This window comes from Camelus ferus, chromosome 16, assembly GCF_009834535.1.
Source record: "Camelus ferus isolate YT-003-E chromosome 16, BCGSAC_Cfer_1.0, whole genome shotgun sequence".
Lineage (NCBI taxonomy): Eukaryota > Metazoa > Chordata > Mammalia > Artiodactyla > Camelidae > Camelus > Camelus ferus.
In genome coordinates this window covers 26,808,856-26,828,535 of record NC_045711.1, presented here as the reverse complement: position 1 = coordinate 26,828,535, position 19,680 = coordinate 26,808,856, and the positions used below count along the sequence as shown (strand labels likewise).

Sequence of the window (19,680 nt, the reverse complement as noted above, 5' to 3'; positions counted from 1 at the left end):
GAGCATCCAGTACCACCTCTTTGGAGCCTTCTCTTCCCTCCTCTTACTTCCCTTGGCACTGGCTGCATGGAGGCACCTGGCAAGGATTACGGTTCTTATTGCAGCAACAAATGCCCTGGGTGACCAGCAACACGACCTTAATGTATCTATTTGCCGTCAGGGAGATAGGCTAGGAAATTTGCCCTCCCTGAAGAGTTTCTACACCTGCTTCTATTTCCCAACGCTCCCAATGAGATAGGATTTTAAAGACGGACTTGACAATGGAATCAGAACTCCTCTAGCCAGGGCTCAGAGCGTTCGCAATGGGGATGAGATACTTTTTTACAACAGAGCTGATCTCCTTTTTCCCCTGTGAGGAGGCGGTTTTCAAGCCTCTAGGGTCATGGGAGGTACGTGACTTGGGAGGCAGGAGCATGTAAGGGTCAAAGGCAGACTCCAGAGCCAGGCTGCCTGGGTTCAAATCCCGCCTCTGCTCTTCACTCCCTGTGTGCCTTTGGGGACAGTCTGCATCTGTGAAATGGGCATGGTGCTCTCTCCCTCACAGGGGGCTTAAGGATTAGCTAACACACAGGATCTGCACAAGGAAAGCACTCATTGGACGTCAGTGTTTGTGAGTATCCCGTGATTGCCAGAGGCAGGGGTGGGCAGAGGTGTTAATTCACAGGCTCCCGCAAATCTGCCACCTGCCATAAGCGTGCCCTCAGGGACCATTCCCAGGCTCTGTGTCCTCATCTCGGTACTGGGATGGCAGTAGGGACTGAGGGATGCCTGTAAACAGCCCCTAAAGGCAGCTACTATGCCACCAGGCAAACCAGCTGCCATCTGAGCCCTAGCTGCCTTTCTTAGCGGCCCTGATGAACACAGCCGCCCACCCGAGCCCTGCCCATCACCCCCTTAGCGGTCTGCTCTGGAAAGTGCAGTTGCTCTCGACCTCTCATTGCTCATAACAAGCTGTCCGGGAGGGTGGACAGGGCAGCAATGGGAGTTGAGGACAGAAAAGTCTGTGTCACTTCCAGCGCCTGGGAAAGCCACAAAGAAGCTACACTGCTGTTCTCAACGAGCTTTGTGGGGTCCGTGCCTCCCCCCTCCCCAAGCCTGCCTCAGGCTAAACAGAGTGCATGTTGTGTAGAGATCGGTCCCCCGTGCCAAGATGGCCAACCCTGTCGCCAGGGATTTGGGTGGGGGTGGCTGGGGGCAGTGGAGGAGGAGGGGGTCCGGCATAAACGGCTCCTTGTGCGCTGCAGCTCGGCAGACAGAGGAGGGCAGCCTGGTGCCTCCCTCCTTGTTCTGGGCATGCAACTCGTGTGGTGGCACTGGAGGGCTTGACAGTGAGTCCAGGGAACTAGCACGGGGCGGGGAGGGGGGTGCGGTCAAAAAGGAAGTATTTTGTGCCGTCTGGAGGGGCTGCGCATCCTAAAATCATCTACAGATTTCCAGGCAGGCCGTCAATGCCGCGGGTGCAGAGCAGACCGTGCACAGCCGGGTCCTGGGTCCCATGCAGAGAACAGGAAGAGGCACCTGGGCTCTGCTCCGGCCGAGGATGCGGATGGAGAAACACAGACGCTACACATTCACCCCTGTGGCACAAAAGCAAGAGCCAAGCAGCCTGCAAACGCTGTGCGGAGACGGGAGACGGGACAGCAGAATCAGCCTGGGAGGACCAAGGGGGAGATGGAGGGGAGGACGCTAAGGCGCAGTGTCAGGCGTGGAGCCCGAGACGCAGGAGAGCAGAAGCAACCTCTCTGGTGTGGTCCACATGGAAACTGAGGCATAAATAGCAAGAGCCAAGAACACGGGGAGACGGCCAGGTGCGCGGCAGCCAGAGCCCCCCCGGCTTGGCAGAGGGGCACCACTGGGGGCGGAGTGATGAAGTGGGCGCATTCCTTAACAATCTTCCCAGGCGTTTTCTCCGTCTTTCTAGCACGTTGTAGAGTGTCTGTACGGGTGTGTGAGTGATAGCATTGCTGTCAGGAGGTTTAAAGGAGAGAATCTCCCCCACACTTCAAAGGAAAACCACCCTTCAGAGTGAGACATCACCAGGAAGGGGTGAATGACAGAGCTGGGCCTCCCAGCAAGGTCCCCTCGACACAGCCGACGGCCACCTGACACTCTGATTATTCGGGCTAGTGGAGGAAAGCAGAGGCGTCTTGACTTTCAAAACAACCGAGAATCAATCTGGTTTTTCTTTTTGTCCTTTTGCAGGGTGACATTCTGACCTTCCTAATGGCTTTTTGTTAAAATAATGTTATTTACCACGGTGGTCCTGAGAAGTGTAGCGAGTGGGTGAAGCCAGACTAAGAGTAAGCAGTTTCTCAAGGACAATCTCAGGTAACGGGGAGATGATAAATAAACAGACAGCTATTCATCCATCTGCCCACCTGTCCATCCATCCATCCAGTGCAGGGACCTACGAGCACCGTGATGGGTGGGTTTCACAGGCAAACGGCTGACAAGTTTCAGAATCTCTTCCTCCTCGTCTGAAGAGTTGCCGGGTCTCCAGGTAACGAGGACATTCTACCTGCCTGCACAGACCTGGGACACAAGGGGCAAAGTCTCCAACAGGCTGCTCTGGTCTCCCAGGAGGATTACGTCAGACAAAGAAACACCTTGTCGGGGAGCTGGGGGACATTAATGCAGGAACTGGAGACATGATACGGGCAAAACACGGTAAATTTTTTTTTTTTCTGTAACACGCTGCTCTTGCTGGGAATGCAAAAAAAAAAAAAAAAGCATCATTAAAACCCACAGGAAGGAAGAAGGGGTCAGGAGGGAGAGTGGCAGAGGGAGGTAAGGACTGCCCAGGTTTGGACAAGGACTTTGGAGATGGAGCCAAGGATAATTCACTTCTCCCCCTTCACTTCCCAGCCCCCACCCCTTCCCGCTCCTTTTAATTCAAGCTTCCGACAGCAACGCACCCAGCAGACTGCTCCCCAAAAGCCTGTCTGGAAGATTCGAGCTGCTCCAAGGATGGGAGGGGCACTCCTTGAGATTCAAATGGGGATGAGGGAAGAAATGTCAAAAAAAAGCCTTGAAGGAGGGAGTGACCCTCAGAAAGGAAAGCAGGGACATCCTGCAAGTCCATTAGGTTCTCTCGAGTGGACCCCACTGACCATCGAGTGACAGGACAGCCCTGAGAGCAGAGGGAAAAGTCCCAGGAGTCAGGAACCGGGAACCCTCTGGGACTTCAGTCTCTTCACCTGTGAGACCAGAGGCATGAGCTAAATCTGTGGTTTTCTGCCAAGAGCAGAGGGGGAGCATCTATTCCATCCAGAAAGTGCTCTCAGTATCTTGTTCCAAAAGGCTCCATTGATAAAGAAAAAATATTTAAGAAATAAAAATATTTAAGACCATCTCTTAAGACCACTTCCAGCCCACGAGCCCTATGATACAAGTTTTCCCAACTGCAGTGGTTGGAGCAGCTGTCCTAACTCACCTTTCCCCCCAGAGATGAGTCCTGTGCTCAGTAAGGTCTCTAGGGGTTGGATGGGTAGGTGGATGGACAGGTGGATAAATGACTCGACTACCTGTCACCCAAAAAGCATCCGTGAGAAACTGCTACGTCCTGGCTGGGCTTTGCCCACATGTCTGGCAGGCTTTTAGGACCATTCTCTTTATTTCCAGGACTAATATAACAAATAACATTATTTTAAATTCACTACAAAAATAAACGTGGCACCCCTAAATGACATAAAGAAAAATCAAGTTGATTTTGGGGGTGTTCTGAAGTGTGGATTCTTGACATCTCTAATTCTCCTTTCCTAGTGTAGACAATCAAAGGCAGGGAGTAGCTCCTTGCTCCTTCGTTGGCCTATTCCTTCCTCTCAGTGTAGGGTCATACGAAAGACAGACCTCGAAGATACTGCAGATCCCATTCCAGACCACCGCAAGAAAGCAAATATCGAAATAAAGCCAGTCACATAAATGTTTTGGTTTCCCAGTGCATATAAAAATTACGCTTACACTATACTGTAGACTATTAAATGGTCAACAGTAGCATTTTGTCTAAAGAAACCATGTACATCCCTTAACTGAAAAATACTGTATTGCTAAAAGCATGCTGACCGCCATCTGAGCCTTCAGCAGGTCGTAGTAGTGACATCAAAGATCGCTGATCACAGATCACCGTAACAAACACAATCCTAGTGAACGTTTTAAATATCACGAGAAATGCCAAAACGGGACGCAGAGATGTGAAGCAAGCAAGTGCTGTTGGAAAAATGGTGCCGACAGACTTGTCTGATGCAGGGTTGCCACCAACCTTCAATTTGTTAAAAAACAAAAAACAAAAAAACCACACAGTGTCTGCAGAGCATGGTGTGCCTATACTGTGACTTTCTGACATGGGAAAACAACATGACGTTGAACACTTTCAAGGACTGAACTGAGTGATGGATAAGGTATCAGGGTCAAAACAGCTTGACTATAAAGATGCTATTTTGGAAAAGGCACAGAGCAGTTTTTATAGACTTGTGTGCATACGGCCCTTAACTTCTGGAGGTGTGACTTCTCTAGAAGCCGCACGCTGCTTCAGTCATCAGCCCTTCTCAGCTGCCTTTGGTCCCCCACCTGTGTCATTCTGTGTCCATCACGCAGCAAAGCTATGGTGTCCCACCACCACATGGTGGCGCTGCCAGCCAACCACCACCTCCAAATTCCACTGTCTCTTAATAATTCGAGGTAAGGCTGTGTGGGAGGACTGGAAAGAAAAAATTACAAGAAGGAGCTGCCAATAGATGACTCCAGAATTCCAGGTAAGGTAGTTTGATGGGTGCAAGAGAAGGGCATGTTTGCATAAAATAAAACTGGAAGTGCAACCTGCTATTGCAAAGAAAAAGCAACGCACGGATTTACTTCCAATTCTGCTGAAGTGATTGCGGTGGGGGGGGGGGTCGTGGGGGTAGGGGTTGGTGGAGGGGATGTGTGGTTCTGCGGGGGCTGGGGTCGGGGGAGGGAGTGGCTGGGTCAAGGTGAGTCCTCATGCTGGGGTTCCACATCTCAGGCTAAAGACCACTCCTCCAGGGAGCCCAGGCTGGGCTCAGGCTTGCCCGGGGGAATGCTGGGAACCAGCTCAGTGGGCAGGGAAGAGGTCAAGACGGTAGGCTCGAGGGAAGAGCAGTCTCATCAGGGCTCACCAGAAGCCTGGGAACTTGGTCCCGCTGCAGGGAAGTCTAGGGGCATCTAAGAGCAGCCTGGGATTGGGAGATGGCTGCGGTAGCTTGCTCCTTAGAAGACACGTGAGTGTCTAATGAAAAAGTCTGTTGTATTTATTTCCCTAAGACCCATCCCACCACCACAACAAAGTCTCCCCTTGAGCTGCTCTACATTTAACTTGAGAACACGTTTTCATGAATATCCTTGAACACAAGTAGGGGGACGACCTGGACAGATGGATGCACAAAGATGGATACGCATTTTGACATACTCATCAACTGCTTAATGTGGATTAATGACTGGGAGAGTGTGGGCCGCCGTCTTTGTTCCTAAACCAATGGCTGCTTCTTTGACGGACGGCTGCTGTCTCAAATGACTGTTAATATTTCAACATGCATATTGGTATCTAAGCTAGGCAAAAGGTTCTACCTGACACGTGCTTTACTCTTTGATCTGAGAGGCAAATCTACACTTGGAAAGATTCATTTTGATGCCTGCATGTGTAACTTAACGAGCTATGTTAGGTCCAACTGCAGGCTGATCTAACAGGGCATCCTTTACGCAGCGTCCGGGTGTTGCTTAATATTGGCTGGCCCAGAAGGATAAATTAGGAGTTTGGAATTAGCAGACACAAACTACTATATATAAAATAGATAAACAACAAGCTCCCACTGTAGAGCCCAGGAAACTATATACAATAGCTTGCAATAACCTATAATGAAAAAGAATATGAAAGAGAATATATATGTGTATAACTGAATCACTATGCTGCACACCAGAAACTGACACAACGCTGTGATCAACTATATTAAAAATCAAAATGAAATAAAGAGAATAGTGGCTGGTGGGGGCATTCAGCAGGAAGAAACGTCCAGGCCTGTGCTGGGGACGTGCTTTGTGGACCATGCGTCACACACGGTGAATTCTACAGCCAGCCCCTCCTGCTTGCACTCAGCCAGCTCCGGGACGCCGGCTGTACCTGCCGGTCAGGGCGTGTTCTCGGATGACAAAGTGCTTAGTCAAAGCTTAAGTAGGAAGCAAAACGTTTCAGCAGTAAATAACCTTGCTCTCCCTGCTGGTTTGAATTGCGCCAGTTAAGTGAGCGCTGAGGGCAAGTTTCCTCCCTGGGGAACACGTGCTGTGGAGGGAATGACACTTGAGAGAGGAAAATCAGCTTAAACAGTCAACTCCCCAAGGGCAGGCTGTCTGAAGAATTTCTTAACCAAAAGAAATCGCTGTGGGACCGGATCAGAAAGAAGCAAGCTGTGTCTCTCTTGGACTCCAGGCTGCCTTTTGCTGGCTGAGGTTCGTCATCATTCATGGGATGTCAAATTCTGAATGTTTCCCCCCATCAGTCCCCCAACGAAGGCTATGCTGGTGAGGGAGGAAGGTGGACCGGGTAGGAGGGCAGTGGGGAGGTCACCACGCAGGTGATGAAGTAACAGCATATGAACACTAGGTGGCAGCAGCCATACACAAAGTACATGCTAGGGACTTACCTGTCCTCTCTCCTGATCTGAGAAACTCAAGTGGGCACTGAAGATGGTGCCTTTTTGGAGTATTTAGTTTTCACCTCTTTCTTCTCTTGTGGTGTGGCTTCGATGCCACAGGTGAGAGAAGAGAACCTCAGGTGCATTACCAACAGGGCACACGTCGTTAAAAAAAAAAAAAAGTAGTTGGAGTCAGAATTTGATGATAACAGGCATGACTGTGTTCCAGTAAAACTTCATTCATTTACAGAAGCAGGTGTTGGGCCAGATTTGGTCCACGGGCCGTCCTTTGCCAACCCCTACGCTAAAGGAGCAGAGAACTGTACCTGGCTCAGCTAGCTTGGTCCGCACGTCCCAGGCATATGCTGGGTAACTCTTCTCTTTCCCCAAATCCATGCAGACCCATCCTTCCTCCCCTCTCAGCCCCCTCTATGTACCTATGTGATTACTTGTCTCCTCGTTACCTGGACTTGAATTCTCCCCCACACAACAGCATCAGTGACAAATGCTGCCCGTTTGTTCTGCATTTAAGACCCCTTCCTTCCCTCAGTCTCTCTTCCCTCCCATCAGTATCAACACTCCCCTCGTCTTCTTTGTAGCCGTGGTGTCAGTGAGTGTCTGTTCAGTGTCTGGGTTCTTCACGCGGATCCGGCTACCTCTTCCCCTCAAATTATTCCGTGGGAGCCAGGTCTTGGGCTCTGTCATTTCTGGGCATCGGAACTCACCAAGGTGGTCAGGGTCTTGCAAAAGAACGCACTTTCTCCTTGGCCTTCGGTCTCGCTTCGTAAAGCACCATGTGGCCCCATCTCAGTGACGTCATCTGCCCTTAACACCTCTGCTTCCCCAAGACGATCATCCCCGTGCTCCTGACGAAGTGCCACCTATTCTATGAAGCGCCTGAGATGGGGGAAGGCCGTGCCCTCCGTCCACTGGTTCCTTAGACAATTTGGTTTATGTCCCTCCCCCGGGAGCTGGTGCCTCGTCTTACAGTGCCTGCAGGTCTCACTGGCCACTAGCCAGTTATTTTCACTATATCTTTTGTTATTGATTTTCAATTACATCTCACTGAGGTCAGAGCAGGGGTTCTGAATGGTATCGATCTGGGGGTGTTCTGACTTTCTCTGTGACACGGCATCAATTTGTGGAAACACGCACACGTGTGCTTGCAAAGGACGTTAAGTTTTCCCGTTGCTGGGTTGAGGTTCTGCATTATGTCCATGATGCCCATTTTGTGAACTTTTTAGCTATTTTATCAGTGTCAGAGCAGGGAATCGTACTCCCCACCATGACTGTGGTCTTGTCTGCTGTTCCTTGCTATTCCGATGATTTATCTCCGGCATTTTGAGGCGTCTGCTGCTGGAGGCGTACAAGTGCAAGATCATTATGTCATCCCTTGCATTGTTTCTCTTTTCATTAATGATAAAATGACCTTTATTCTGTAGGTGGCTTTCTGCCTTGAAGTCCGTCTGGTCTGATACTGAAACTGCAATGCCTGCTTCCTTTTTGATCGGCACTCGCCCTGTGTCTTTTTTCATTTCTTTATTTTTCAACCTTTGCCTGTCGTGTTTTTAAAAAAGCAAAACCTGTCTCTTTTAAAAGACGTATCTCATCATCCGATGACTGTTTCTGCACCCCTCCCCCTACTGTGTCTGTCTTTTTCTTTTTCTGCCCCCCTCCCTCCCTCCCTACTACCCTCAGGTCCCTGTCCTCCGATGAAGCCCTGGTCTGGAGCAAAAGCTAAAGGCAGAGAAGCCTCTTCTGGGAGCTGTTCTACATTTTACCCTCAAGAGTAAGATCGCAGGCATTCAGAAAGGAAGAACCCAAATCACGAACTATATGTGGATTTATAAGTGGGGAAAACAGGCTGTGATGGAGGGTCTGCACAAGGTCACCCTCTTTCCCTCTCTGTGGCCTGAGTTGCAGAGACACCCCCTCCCCGCCACCCCCCATGCCCCGTCCTGATACTCTGTACACAGTGGTGATGGAGGCAAAGCTCTGCCCCGCTGGCTGTGGTGGGGGTGGGTGGCGTGTAGGGGCATGAAAATGCCCCAAGGATGCTTGCTTATCAGAAGGTTTCTTGAGGCTAAAAGTACCGAGTCGTGCCGCCCTCGCCCAGTCCCAGCTGGAGAACCCCGCTGAGGGTTTATGTCACGCGGAGAGGAGCTGTCTGGTCAAGGGGAGGGAGGAGCTGGGATGGGAAAGCGTTTGCTCTACTTTCTCCAGAAACATAAAGATTAGCAGAAAGTACAGGTGACAGAACTGAGAGACATCAGAGTTGACATCTCGATGTCGCGGGAGACGTGGCGCCACCGGACAGAAAGCCCGGCCCGCGAGTGCGTTGCCCCGGGCAGGGCTGTCACTTGCGGGCAGACATTTCTGGAGAGCGTGCGGTTCCTCGGGCTCTGGAATGACCTGGCCTTTGAATGCTTATGGGCTCAGCCCCTCAGGGCTCTTCAGCCCCCTGGACACCACCCGCCCCTGAAGTTCCTCGTGGTCTAAACGAAGCCAAGAGCAAAACAGTCGTGCCCAGGGTTGGGGGCTGGACACAGAGCCCAACTCCCCTGCCCCGCGCCCTAGTCCAGGGCAGAGAAGGCAGCCTGCAGGGCACCATGAATCACAATTGGCCCTGGATTTTGGTGACATTTCTTACTTTCTAAAACCTTCTCCCCATCTACCATCTCCTCCAGTTTTCCCAACAGGCATCTTGTTAATGGATGACGCTGGAGACGGGGCGAGGAAGTGACCCGGGAGTCTGACAGGCAGCCAAAAGAGGTTGAGAACTGGGAAAATTTCAACCGAGAACACTGCCAGCCCACACGGGTATTTGGGGCTTCGGGGAGCAGACATGTCCCTTACACGTAGCGTTAGAATGCAGTGACTGGCAGTGATTCCTCCGAACATGCAGGGACCCCACATCAGCTGGGGGAGCAGATGAAAAGTGATGGGGCTTAAAGAGGCCCCACATGAGCTTGGAAATGAGGGACGGATGGAAAAGGGCTTCAGAGAGAAACTGGTTCCGAGTTCATGGTCCCTAGACACAGGGTAGATTATTAAAGGAGGTGATGTTACTGTCTTGAGGGGAGAAAAAGTCGATGTTGAGATTGTACCAGTCAGAAGGCAGTGGGCTGAGCTAGACACAGAGGTCAGAAACCAGTGACCCCTGGGCCAGCTCTTTGAGTTTTGTTTTTAGAATAATTATGAATCCAAGCGCCTTTAGATAGTGCATGTGTAGTCTAGCTGACATTCCCTGTCTTCCTCACCATTCCCACCTGTCTCCACCTGACTGTCTGTGCTCAGTCTTGTTACTCTTTAGTCCCCCGAAGGCATCTGAGTTTGCTGCCCTTGGATGGAAGGCTCCACCCTGCCCTCCTTCAACCTGGAGGCTACAGTATCCATGGTTTTGTGGGCACGTGTGGACCGTATAGCTCATCTCCGGGGTGCCTCTTTGTGATCCCAAGGCTGTAGCCTTATCTGACCCTACGATTCAGGGGAGGCAGAGGAGAGGAAGAATTCACAAGGCCTGGTGATTGCCAGGGGAAGATGAGACATCGAGGGTAGCGATGAGTTTGGCTTGGTCAACCGGGTCCATGGCGGTGATGGGGAACGCTGGGGAAGGGGCGGGTTTTGCATGATTGCACATGGAGGCGATCAGCTCAACTTGGGAAATGCTGAGTGTGGGGACCCTGTGAAACATCTCAGTTGGAGACATCTGGAAGGTGGCCAGACCCATAAGAATAGGTTCGGGAGAAACACCTGGGTTGAAGATCAACTTGTGCATCACAAGTAAGCAGATGGAAAATAAAGCCATGGGAAAGGGGAGGAATCCCCCAGGAGAGTGCGTTAAGTGAGAAGAAAGGATGCCTCAGAGACGGTTGGGGAACATCAACGTTTCAAAAGGGGCCTGGAAAGAAGCAGAAGGAGGAAAGAGGAGGGGCCAGTGGCAAGAAAGAGAAAGTGAGGGCTTCGAAAAGGAGGGAGCAGTTAGGACCGTCAACTGTTGCCTTCATGATACAGTTGGCCCTCCTGGATCCTGCGATCCGCCATTGGTTGAATTCGGGGATGCGGGACCTGCAGACAGGGAATCAGTGGATACTGACGGCTGACGGACACACTTTAGCATTTGCGGATTTTGGTGTCCACCGGCGGGTCCTGGAACCAATCCCCCCAGAATACTGTCTTTATAACGTATATATGCATTTAAAGGGTTTGGAGAACAGTGTGGAATTATAAGCATGTTTTGTTTTCAAGACGTTTGTTTTCACTCACTAGATGGTTCATTGGAAAATGGCGTAAACCTGCTTCTTTGATGGAGTACCTCTCTCAGGTATGAGCTGAGCCGACCTCCTCCTTGCCAACACCAGTCTTAGACCTGTGGGGCTGGAGGTGGTGCGCAATTACATGCAGACGGTTCACCCAAGACATTAAGCACTTCTGAGCATCATGGGATGCAGCTCTAAGACATTAGGTGCTGGCTTACCTGGCACTCTCGAAGGTGGCAGACGCCGTCTTTTCTACAGCCCCAAATCCAACTCCGACAGCAAGACCCTCTGAAACAGACAGTAAAAAAGTGTGAAGGGTTGGGAATAATTTTTCTATAATACATGCACATAAAAATCAAAGCTTGTTCAGAAGCCAAAACCAGCAGACTCCTGTGGGCTGGATTAGCACTGCTGTCCAATCAAGGCGGGGCGATGGCCTGACCCCTGGGATAGCATGGAACCAGCGACACACTTCATCACATCAGGCCAACCCCATGGTCTTTTCTTTCATACCCTATGGTTACTCAAAAGGATTATATTTACTCAGCTGTTAAGACTAGGCAATTTCTTCACTTCTTCCATAAGATACTGAGACAACAGCATTTTGATGTGGCGCAATGCAAGTTAAAAGAAGGCCTTGCTAAGGGTAATCTCTGAAATGGGTGTGCCACTCTACTGTGCAAACGCAAGTAAAGGAACTTGATGAAAAGAATGAATCTTACATTTTTCAATGTCATTGAATTTTCCCATTATGTGTTGACTTTGCCACTGAGAAACTTGTAAGTTTTTGAGTCCCACAGTTCATTCAAATTTGACCATTTTAATCCTTTTGTCAATTAAAAAAGGCTTGCAAAAATAAAAAGGTTCATCCCTTTGTCGTGTAAGATTTCACAAAGCCGCCAGTAACAAAAAATCCACCGAACAGTAGCTTAAACCAAGGGACAGCAGACGCCATCCCACTCACTGCCTATTCTTGAATGGCCTGCAAGCTAAGAATGATTTTTACATTTTTAAATAGTCAAAAAAAAAAAATCAAAGAAACGATAGTATTTCATGACCCATGAAAACTATCTGAAATTCAAAATCTAGTGAAAATTCATAAATAAAGTTTTACTGGCACACAGCCGTGCTGGACTGTTGATGAACTTGTCTATTTTTGTGCTACGTCAGCAGAGATGAGTAGTAACAGAGACCGAATGGCCTGAAAAACCGTAATACTTACCCTCTGGCCCTTTAAAGAAAAAGAGTTGGCTGACCCCTGACCTCAACATGCCAGGTTGAACGGGCTCATGAACAACAAGCCCAAGGTTGACATGGTTGCCCAGTGACGTCACCCCACACATTTGATGACCCATCCTCGAATGGCGGAGACCGTCACAGTCCACTCTGAGATGGCGTGCCTGTCTCACACCAGCCTGGGGCTAAGGAGTGGGCAAGACAAACTTCCAAGTCCTCCCCAGTGGGAGTGAGTTGCCGAGGTCACCACTGCCCTGTCTGTGATCGAATGGGGAAGAGCAAAGCTGGGCTATAGTGTCTGATGGAGAGGAAAGCAGGGCTATTAAAAAAAAAAAAAAAGAAAAGAAAAAGGAACTGCCCCAGTGACCTGGGATCAGTAGAACAGAAGCACGATGTTAAGACACCCTCTGACATCTACGGGGGCGTCCAGGCCCAACACGAATAGGAAAGAGAACAACCGACATTGCTTAGAATCCAGACCAAGGCCTTGGGGCCAGAAGGAACGCTTCTTCATGAAGAGGGAAGGGGTCAAAACGTACCGAGGGAGAAGGGCTTGTCTTCTGAATACTATTCAGCCATAAAAAACATGAAATAATGCCACTTGCAGTAACACAGGTTGGACCTAGAGATGATCATACTAAGTGAAGTAAGTCAGACAGAGAGCAGATACCATATAATACCACTTATATGTGGAACCTTTGAAAAAATGATACAAATGAACTTATTCACGAAACAGAAACAGACTCCCAGACAGAGAAAACAAAGCTATGGCTACCAAAGGGGAAAGGGAGGGGGAGGGATAAATGAGGACACTGGGATGCACACATATAAACTACTATAAAATATATAAAATATATAGACATATATAAAATAGACAAACAACAAAGATTTACTGTTCAGCACAGGGAACTATAATCAATAGCTTGTAATAACCTATAATGAAAAAGAATATGAAAAAAATATATATATACGTATAACTGAATCACTATGCTGCACACCAGAAACAAACCCAACGTTGTAAATCTAATACATTTTAACTGAAAAAAAAAAAAAAAAGAATGAGCGTCCAAGATGAGAGAAAGCTGAATTTCAGGACAGGCTATGATGGATCTGCTAAGGGTTTCATCCTTTCCATCCATCTATCAGGGAGGAGGCAGCCCTCATTTTGTGCTGCCCTGGAATCTCAGGAGCTGCCCAAGGTTCTGAAAATATAAAGTCAGAGGCCATCTGAGATGCTTCCATCTGGCCAGTCTCCTCCCTTTGGGGAGCCCAGTGCTTACAAGCCTAATGTTCTCAGCCTTGTTTTGTATTACCACAGCCCGGACCACAACCCACTCCCATCGGTAAGTGTCGGTCCTCAGGGCAAAGTTCTTCACCAGGTATCAAAAGCTAGGGAGAGACTCACCGGGGTTTCCTGACATCAGAGGGGCAAATCCCTTTGAAAAAATTTGCTTTTCTAAACCATAAACAACAGCTGGTGGGTCTTTTGTTAAGGATTCTGCTCTAATTAGTCATTTTTAATGTAAATGATAGTGCAGCCCAGAGCAACAGAACCCACATTCATTAGCAAAGGAACCCTTCTGGTTATTCAGCAAGCAGCCCCGCCCCCCCCCCCCGCACTTGACTTACTTAATGCTCACAACAGCTCTGGGAGGTTGGGGAGGGGTAGGCATCCAATTTACGCGGGAGAGAAAGGGCTTGCCCCAAGTGACACAGCATCGAAGGGCTGAGTCAGGCTTGAACCTCAGTCCCCTGGTCCCCCCACCACCCCAGGTTGCTGATGTGGGCTGTGTTTTTTCTCCCAGGCATGGGCGGCGAGGGCTGGCATCGGAATATCTGTATCCTAAAGGGGTTCTGAGCAAGGTGAATGCCTCCCGCCTCTGCTCCGCCCTGTACCTTGGCCATGCCCACAGCAGGTACCACAACCCCCAGCCGCCAAATGCACTCACTGCCCTGGGTGGTGGCCAACTCAGCTTCCCCCTTGACTTAGAATGGAGAGGAAGAAGGGGCACTGAAGGAAGAGAATGGAAAACGGAAGAATGCCTGAGAGCTACACTAAGGAGAGACTAAGACCAATTACACACGGGAAAAATACACAGACAAGGGGATTCAGGTAGATACTGAAGACCAACAAGTGGTAGAAAAAACCTGCTGGGTGAGAGAGAAGCAGAAGAAACAATGCCCTCTGGAGCTCATACCCCAGGTGTTCCACCCAAAGTGCAAATTAGGAAGATAATTAAGACTAGGAATAGACTTACCATATGACTCAGGAATCCCGCTCCTGGGCAAATATCCAGAAGGAACCCTACTTCAAAATGACACCTGCATCCCAATGTTCATAGCAGCACTATTTGCAATAGCCAAGACATGGAAACAGCCTAAATGTCCATCAACGGATGACTGGATAAAGAAGATGTGGTGTATTTATACAATGGAATACTACTCAGCCATAAAAACTGACAACATAACGCCATTTGCAGCAACATGGATGCTCCTGGAGAATGTCATTCTAACTGAAGTAAGCCAGAAAGAGAGAGAAAAATACCATATGAGATTGCTCATATGCAGAATCTAAAAAAAAAAAAAAAATACAAAACAGAAACAGACTCATAGACTTAGAATACAAACTTGTGGTTGCCAAGGGGGCGGGGGGTGGGAAGGGATAGACTGGGATTTTAAAATGTAGAATAGATAAACAAGATTATACTGTATAGCACAGGGAAATATATACAAGATCTTATAGTAGCTCACAGAGAAAAAAAGGTGACAATGAATATATATACGTTCACATATAACTGAAAAATTGTGCTCTTCACTGGAATTTGACACAACATTGTAAAATGATTATAACTCAATAAAAAATGTTACAAAAAAAAAGACTCCTTCCTGCTTTGGACCCAAGGGAATCCATGCCCTTAAGAGTATCCATTTGGGCACCACCACCCTGAATATCTATCAAATAGCCATGAGGTGCCAGGCGTTTTGTAGGATATACAAAGAGATGTGGGAGATGGGGTTCCCATCCTGAAGTGGTTCACCATCTAGAACCTCCTTTTAGAGGTATAAAATTAGAAATGTAATTCTTTGCTCAACATGTTTAGGAAGAGAGATCTGGAAGACAGTGTTGAAATATCAGAAAAGCTGTAGTTTGGGGACAGAAGGGAGGTGGCAGACTGGCTGGGAGAGACAGCCGCACACAGGCATAGAGTGAGGACCAGGTTCAAGCCCCGTGGGTCAGCCTCAGAGCACTGCCAGTGTAGGAGAAACTTCCCTGCATGTTCTATCCTCCAGTTTTACAGCTTTGACTTTCCGTCTGTGAACTGAAGGTTTGTTTTCTACTTAACCTTCCAGATGACCAGCTTGGCCTTTCATCTAGAACATTCTTATCAGTCTATCCATTAAACTTAAAAAAAAATTTAAGCAATTTTAGTATTAATTTTGAGGAAGTCTTTCTTAGTTTCTGATTATTCCTTTTTCACGATTGCCAGTTCTTGTTTTATGGGTATAATGGTACCCTCTTGAATCAGCCGAACATACTACTTGGAATTTTTACAATCTTCTCTTTGGTCTCCTGGGTTATCCATTTTCTCTGGGATAGGCTGTCCTATTTGTTTTGCTCCTTCTTTCCTCTTCTCTGGGTTTTCTGCCTATGTCTGGTGGTCCTTCGCTCCAGGAGTGCATTCATAGATACAGAACCAGGTGGACCAGGTAACTCAAAAGGGCTTCTTCTGTGGTTCTACAGTCCATTTCCACCAACAGGCAAACCTAAAATTTCACTTGATGAGTTTATTTCTTTGTCTTGGCATTCAAGGCAGAGAAAAGAGCAGGAATGACAAAGTTAAGTGTCATGGGTTTTTAGATGACAACACACCAAGTGTTAAAAAGGATTTAATAACGTGTTCTTCACACTGCTGCTTCCTGAGCAGAAACACACGGCATGATGGAGAGCAGCCGGGGTGACATCTGCCAGGAACATGATACAGGAGGCAGAAAGCCTCCTTTCCCGGGGACAGATCACCTCACACAGGCACACACACAGGGGTGCAGCGGTGGTGTGAGTGAAAGGGACCACGTGCAGAGGTGAGTGTGCACACACACATGCACACACACAATTCACACACATGGGATAGAAACACACTGGGAAGACGGCCTAAATACACGGGAACCAAACTCTGACTTAGATGTTTAAATGCCAAACCACTGGAGCTCCCTTTCACACAGCCTGCCCTGTGGTGCCCACCCTGAGGGTTTGTCATATAGAAACTCAGGTCTGATCTGTCTGATTAGGGACGTCAGACCTACACACGCAGGACCACACATACACAGGGACCCCAAGGGAGGAGGAAAAAAACAGGTGGGGGGAGGGAGGGCTGGCTTCAAACACCTGCTGGGGTCATAGATGAGAAACACGAAGAGTCTATGAATTAGTCCGCAAGTAAGTTAAGGGAAGGCTGATCGGCAAAGAAGCTAGAAGGAAAGTCAGGGCTAAACCCACCGAGATGAAGCAAGGGTATCTTTAAACTACTCAACAAAAGCAGAAAAGGTGCAGAGGAGTGAAAAAAGCAGAGAATACAGGAGTTGGGAGAACAGCCTTGGATCTCAACATGCGCTGGCAACAAACTGATGACAGCTGGCCGAATGAGGCATCGCACCCAGCAAAGGAGCGGTAAGGACGATTCCATACATCATGGCAAAACACCTGGCAAATTTAGAGTCCGGCATAAATGCCACATATTAATAAAATATGCAACTCATCCAGCAAGGTGCTCCAAGCCCAGAGGCCTTCTTTTAATTAATGTCAGAGATGGATGGGCAGGCAGTCAGAGAATCCTCCCCTGACCCGGTTCATCACCGACTTCCATGCTCATGGAGAATGTGCCCTCCTGCCTGGCACGAGCAATCCCGTGTTTCCTAGGAGGGAGATGCGCAACACACGTGCGATCTCTGGAGAGCTGGGAACCAGCAGACAGGGGAGGGGAACGTGGAAGGCACAGGTGATGTTGTCATGGTCCCAGTGGGGGTCAGTGTTCTAAAAACAAGGTTGAGATTTAAAAGTGCTTCACTAATTAATCTTGAAAGCTTTCACACAGCAAAAGAAACCATCAACAAAGTGAACTGAACGGGAGAAATATTTGCAAATGATATGACTGAAAAGAGGTTAATGTCCAAACTACATAAACAGCTCATCCAACTCAACATCAAAAAAAGAAACAACTGAATGGAAAAAATGGGCAGGAGACCTGAATAGACATTTTTCCAAAGATGACACACAGATGCCAACAGGCACATGAAAAGATGCTCAACATTGTTAAACATCAGAGAAATGCAAATCAGACCCACAATGAGATATCACCTCACACTTGTCATAATGGCTGACATCAAAAAGACTATAAATAACAAATGCTGGTGAGGATGTGGAGAAAAGGGAACTCTTGCACCCTGCTGGTGGGAAAGTAAATGGGTGCAGCCACTGTGGAAAACAGCATGGAGATGCCTCAAAAAACTAAAAATAGAACTACCAAATGATCCAGCAGAAACATAACAAAAACATAATTTCAAAAGATACATGCACCCCAATGTTCACAGCTGCATTATTTATAATTGCCAAGATATGGAAGCAACCTACATGTTCATCAACAGATGAATGGTTAAAGAAAATCTGGTATATACACAAAGGAATACTACTCAGCCATAAAAAAGAATGAAATTTTGTCATTTGCAGTAACATGGATAGACTTAGAAAGTATTATGCTTAGTGAAAAAAATCAAAGAAAGATAAATGCTCTATGTTCTCACTTGTATGTGGAATCTAAAAATTAAAACCAACTAGTGAGCATAGCAAAAAGGAAACAGACTGAGGGATACACAGAACAAACCAGTGGTTACCAGTGGGGAGAAGGAAGTGGGAAGGGACAAGATAGGGGTGGGGGATGAAGAGGTACAAACTACTGTGTATAAAATAAATAAGCTACAAGGATATATTGTACAGCACAGGGAACATAGTCAATATTTTATAATAACTATAAATGGAGCATAATCTTTAAATATTGTGAATCACTATGTTGTAACACCTGAAACTAAGGTAATATTATAAATCAACTATACTTCAATAATAAACAATAATAAACGAGCTTCGCCCTGAGGGGTAGGATGAAACTAAAATCTTGAGGGCAAGAAGAGGTTAAGACTTGATTCAAGGGAAGACAGGAATCATGTGACCAAAGAAATTGTTAGCAATCGTCCACCAAAAATATCAAGAATAGACTTTTTTAAATTATCTTTTTAACTTTTTATTAATTTTGGGGGGGGAAGCAAGGGGAGGTAATTAGGTTTATTTATTTATTTATTTTTTAATGGAGGTACCGAGGATGGAACCCAGGACCTCGTGCATGCCAAGCATGTGCTCTACCACTGAGCTCTACCCTCCCCCTACTGAGGATAGATTATTAAAAGTCTAGTTCACGAATCTCTAAAACAAACAAACTCACAGACAGGGCTGGTGATCTAGAAGCAGCAGCGTGGATTCATAAATAATTCATCTCAAACTAACTACAAAATTCTTTTGATTGAATTTTAGCTGGTAGAGCAGGAGATGGCAAAGGATAAAAAATTCTGTTGTATCTGGATTTCGTCGTGGTTTTTGATTTTCATGATACCATATGAACAAAAGAAAATAACACGGCAGCATCAGGGTGCACGTAAACGAATTCCTAACCGGCTGAGCGACTATACTGTAGGTGTAAATTAATAAAGTGATGCAATCCTGGGGGCGGGGGAAGATAGGTAGACCTAAGCTACATGGCCCGGTTGTCGCCACTGTCCATGCAATATTAATCTCAACGACTTTAGTGGGAACATAAAAGGAAAAATTATGAGAGAACAGGAAATCCAAAACATTATGTGCTCTATAGAAATCTCAAAGGGTGGAAAAAGACGTAGGACATTTAGCTCAGATTTGGCATTTAACAAAAGTAAATGCAATGTTCTGAACTTAGATATAAAGAACTGAGTAAGAGAAGACAGAGGTGGCCAGCTCCTGACTCTACCAGGAAGCACCCCCCTTGTAATTAGTTACTTGTGAACTGGGGCTCCCTGTAACAGAATTACGGGGGCAGAGGCGGAAAATGCAACTTGAGGGATGTCATAGTTGATATGCCACAGGACATTTAAATGATTGACTTCTCTCCCAAACCTAAATTTATTTATTCCAAAATGTTCCATTCCCAAGTAGGGAAAGGTCACACGCCCTCCTCTTGGCAGGCTGTGCTGGATTTACGGCAGAGTTTAGCTTGATGTGGAAAGAGGTTCACAGCTTTGAAATGTCGAACGCCTTGAGGCAGGGCGAGCCTTCCCAGTTGCTGAAGACTCCATCAGTCCCTTGATGCTTACATTTTAGCCCAGTCTCATATTCCTTTGCCTGCCTGACACCTGCGGGCATTTCCATCTGCAATGCTGCTTTGGACGTGCCTTTTAAGGTTTTGTCCAGTGGGTGAAATATTTTCAAACAAGCCTGGCTCTGCCTATAATTCCAGTCAAAAGTCTAG

At 47.5% G+C, this 19,680-nt stretch overlaps 1 protein-coding gene across 15 annotated transcripts in view; it reads right to left on the bottom strand.

The window, feature by feature from the left end:
- Positions 1 to 19,680, bottom strand: part of SLC39A11 (solute carrier family 39 member 11) — a 353,551-nt gene that overhangs the window by 47,204 nt on the left and 286,667 nt on the right. For all 15 annotated transcript variants that reach the window (XR_004311658.1, XM_032456952.1, XM_032456958.1 and 12 more), the window contains one exon: positions 11,119 to 11,188. Coding sequence is in view for 14 of the 15 variants with exons in the window: in XM_032456952.1 (XP_032312843.1) it covers positions 11,119 to 11,188 (70 nt within the window). In the remaining variant the exon portion in view is untranslated. The remainder of the gene's footprint in view (positions 1 to 11,118; positions 11,189 to 19,680) is intronic.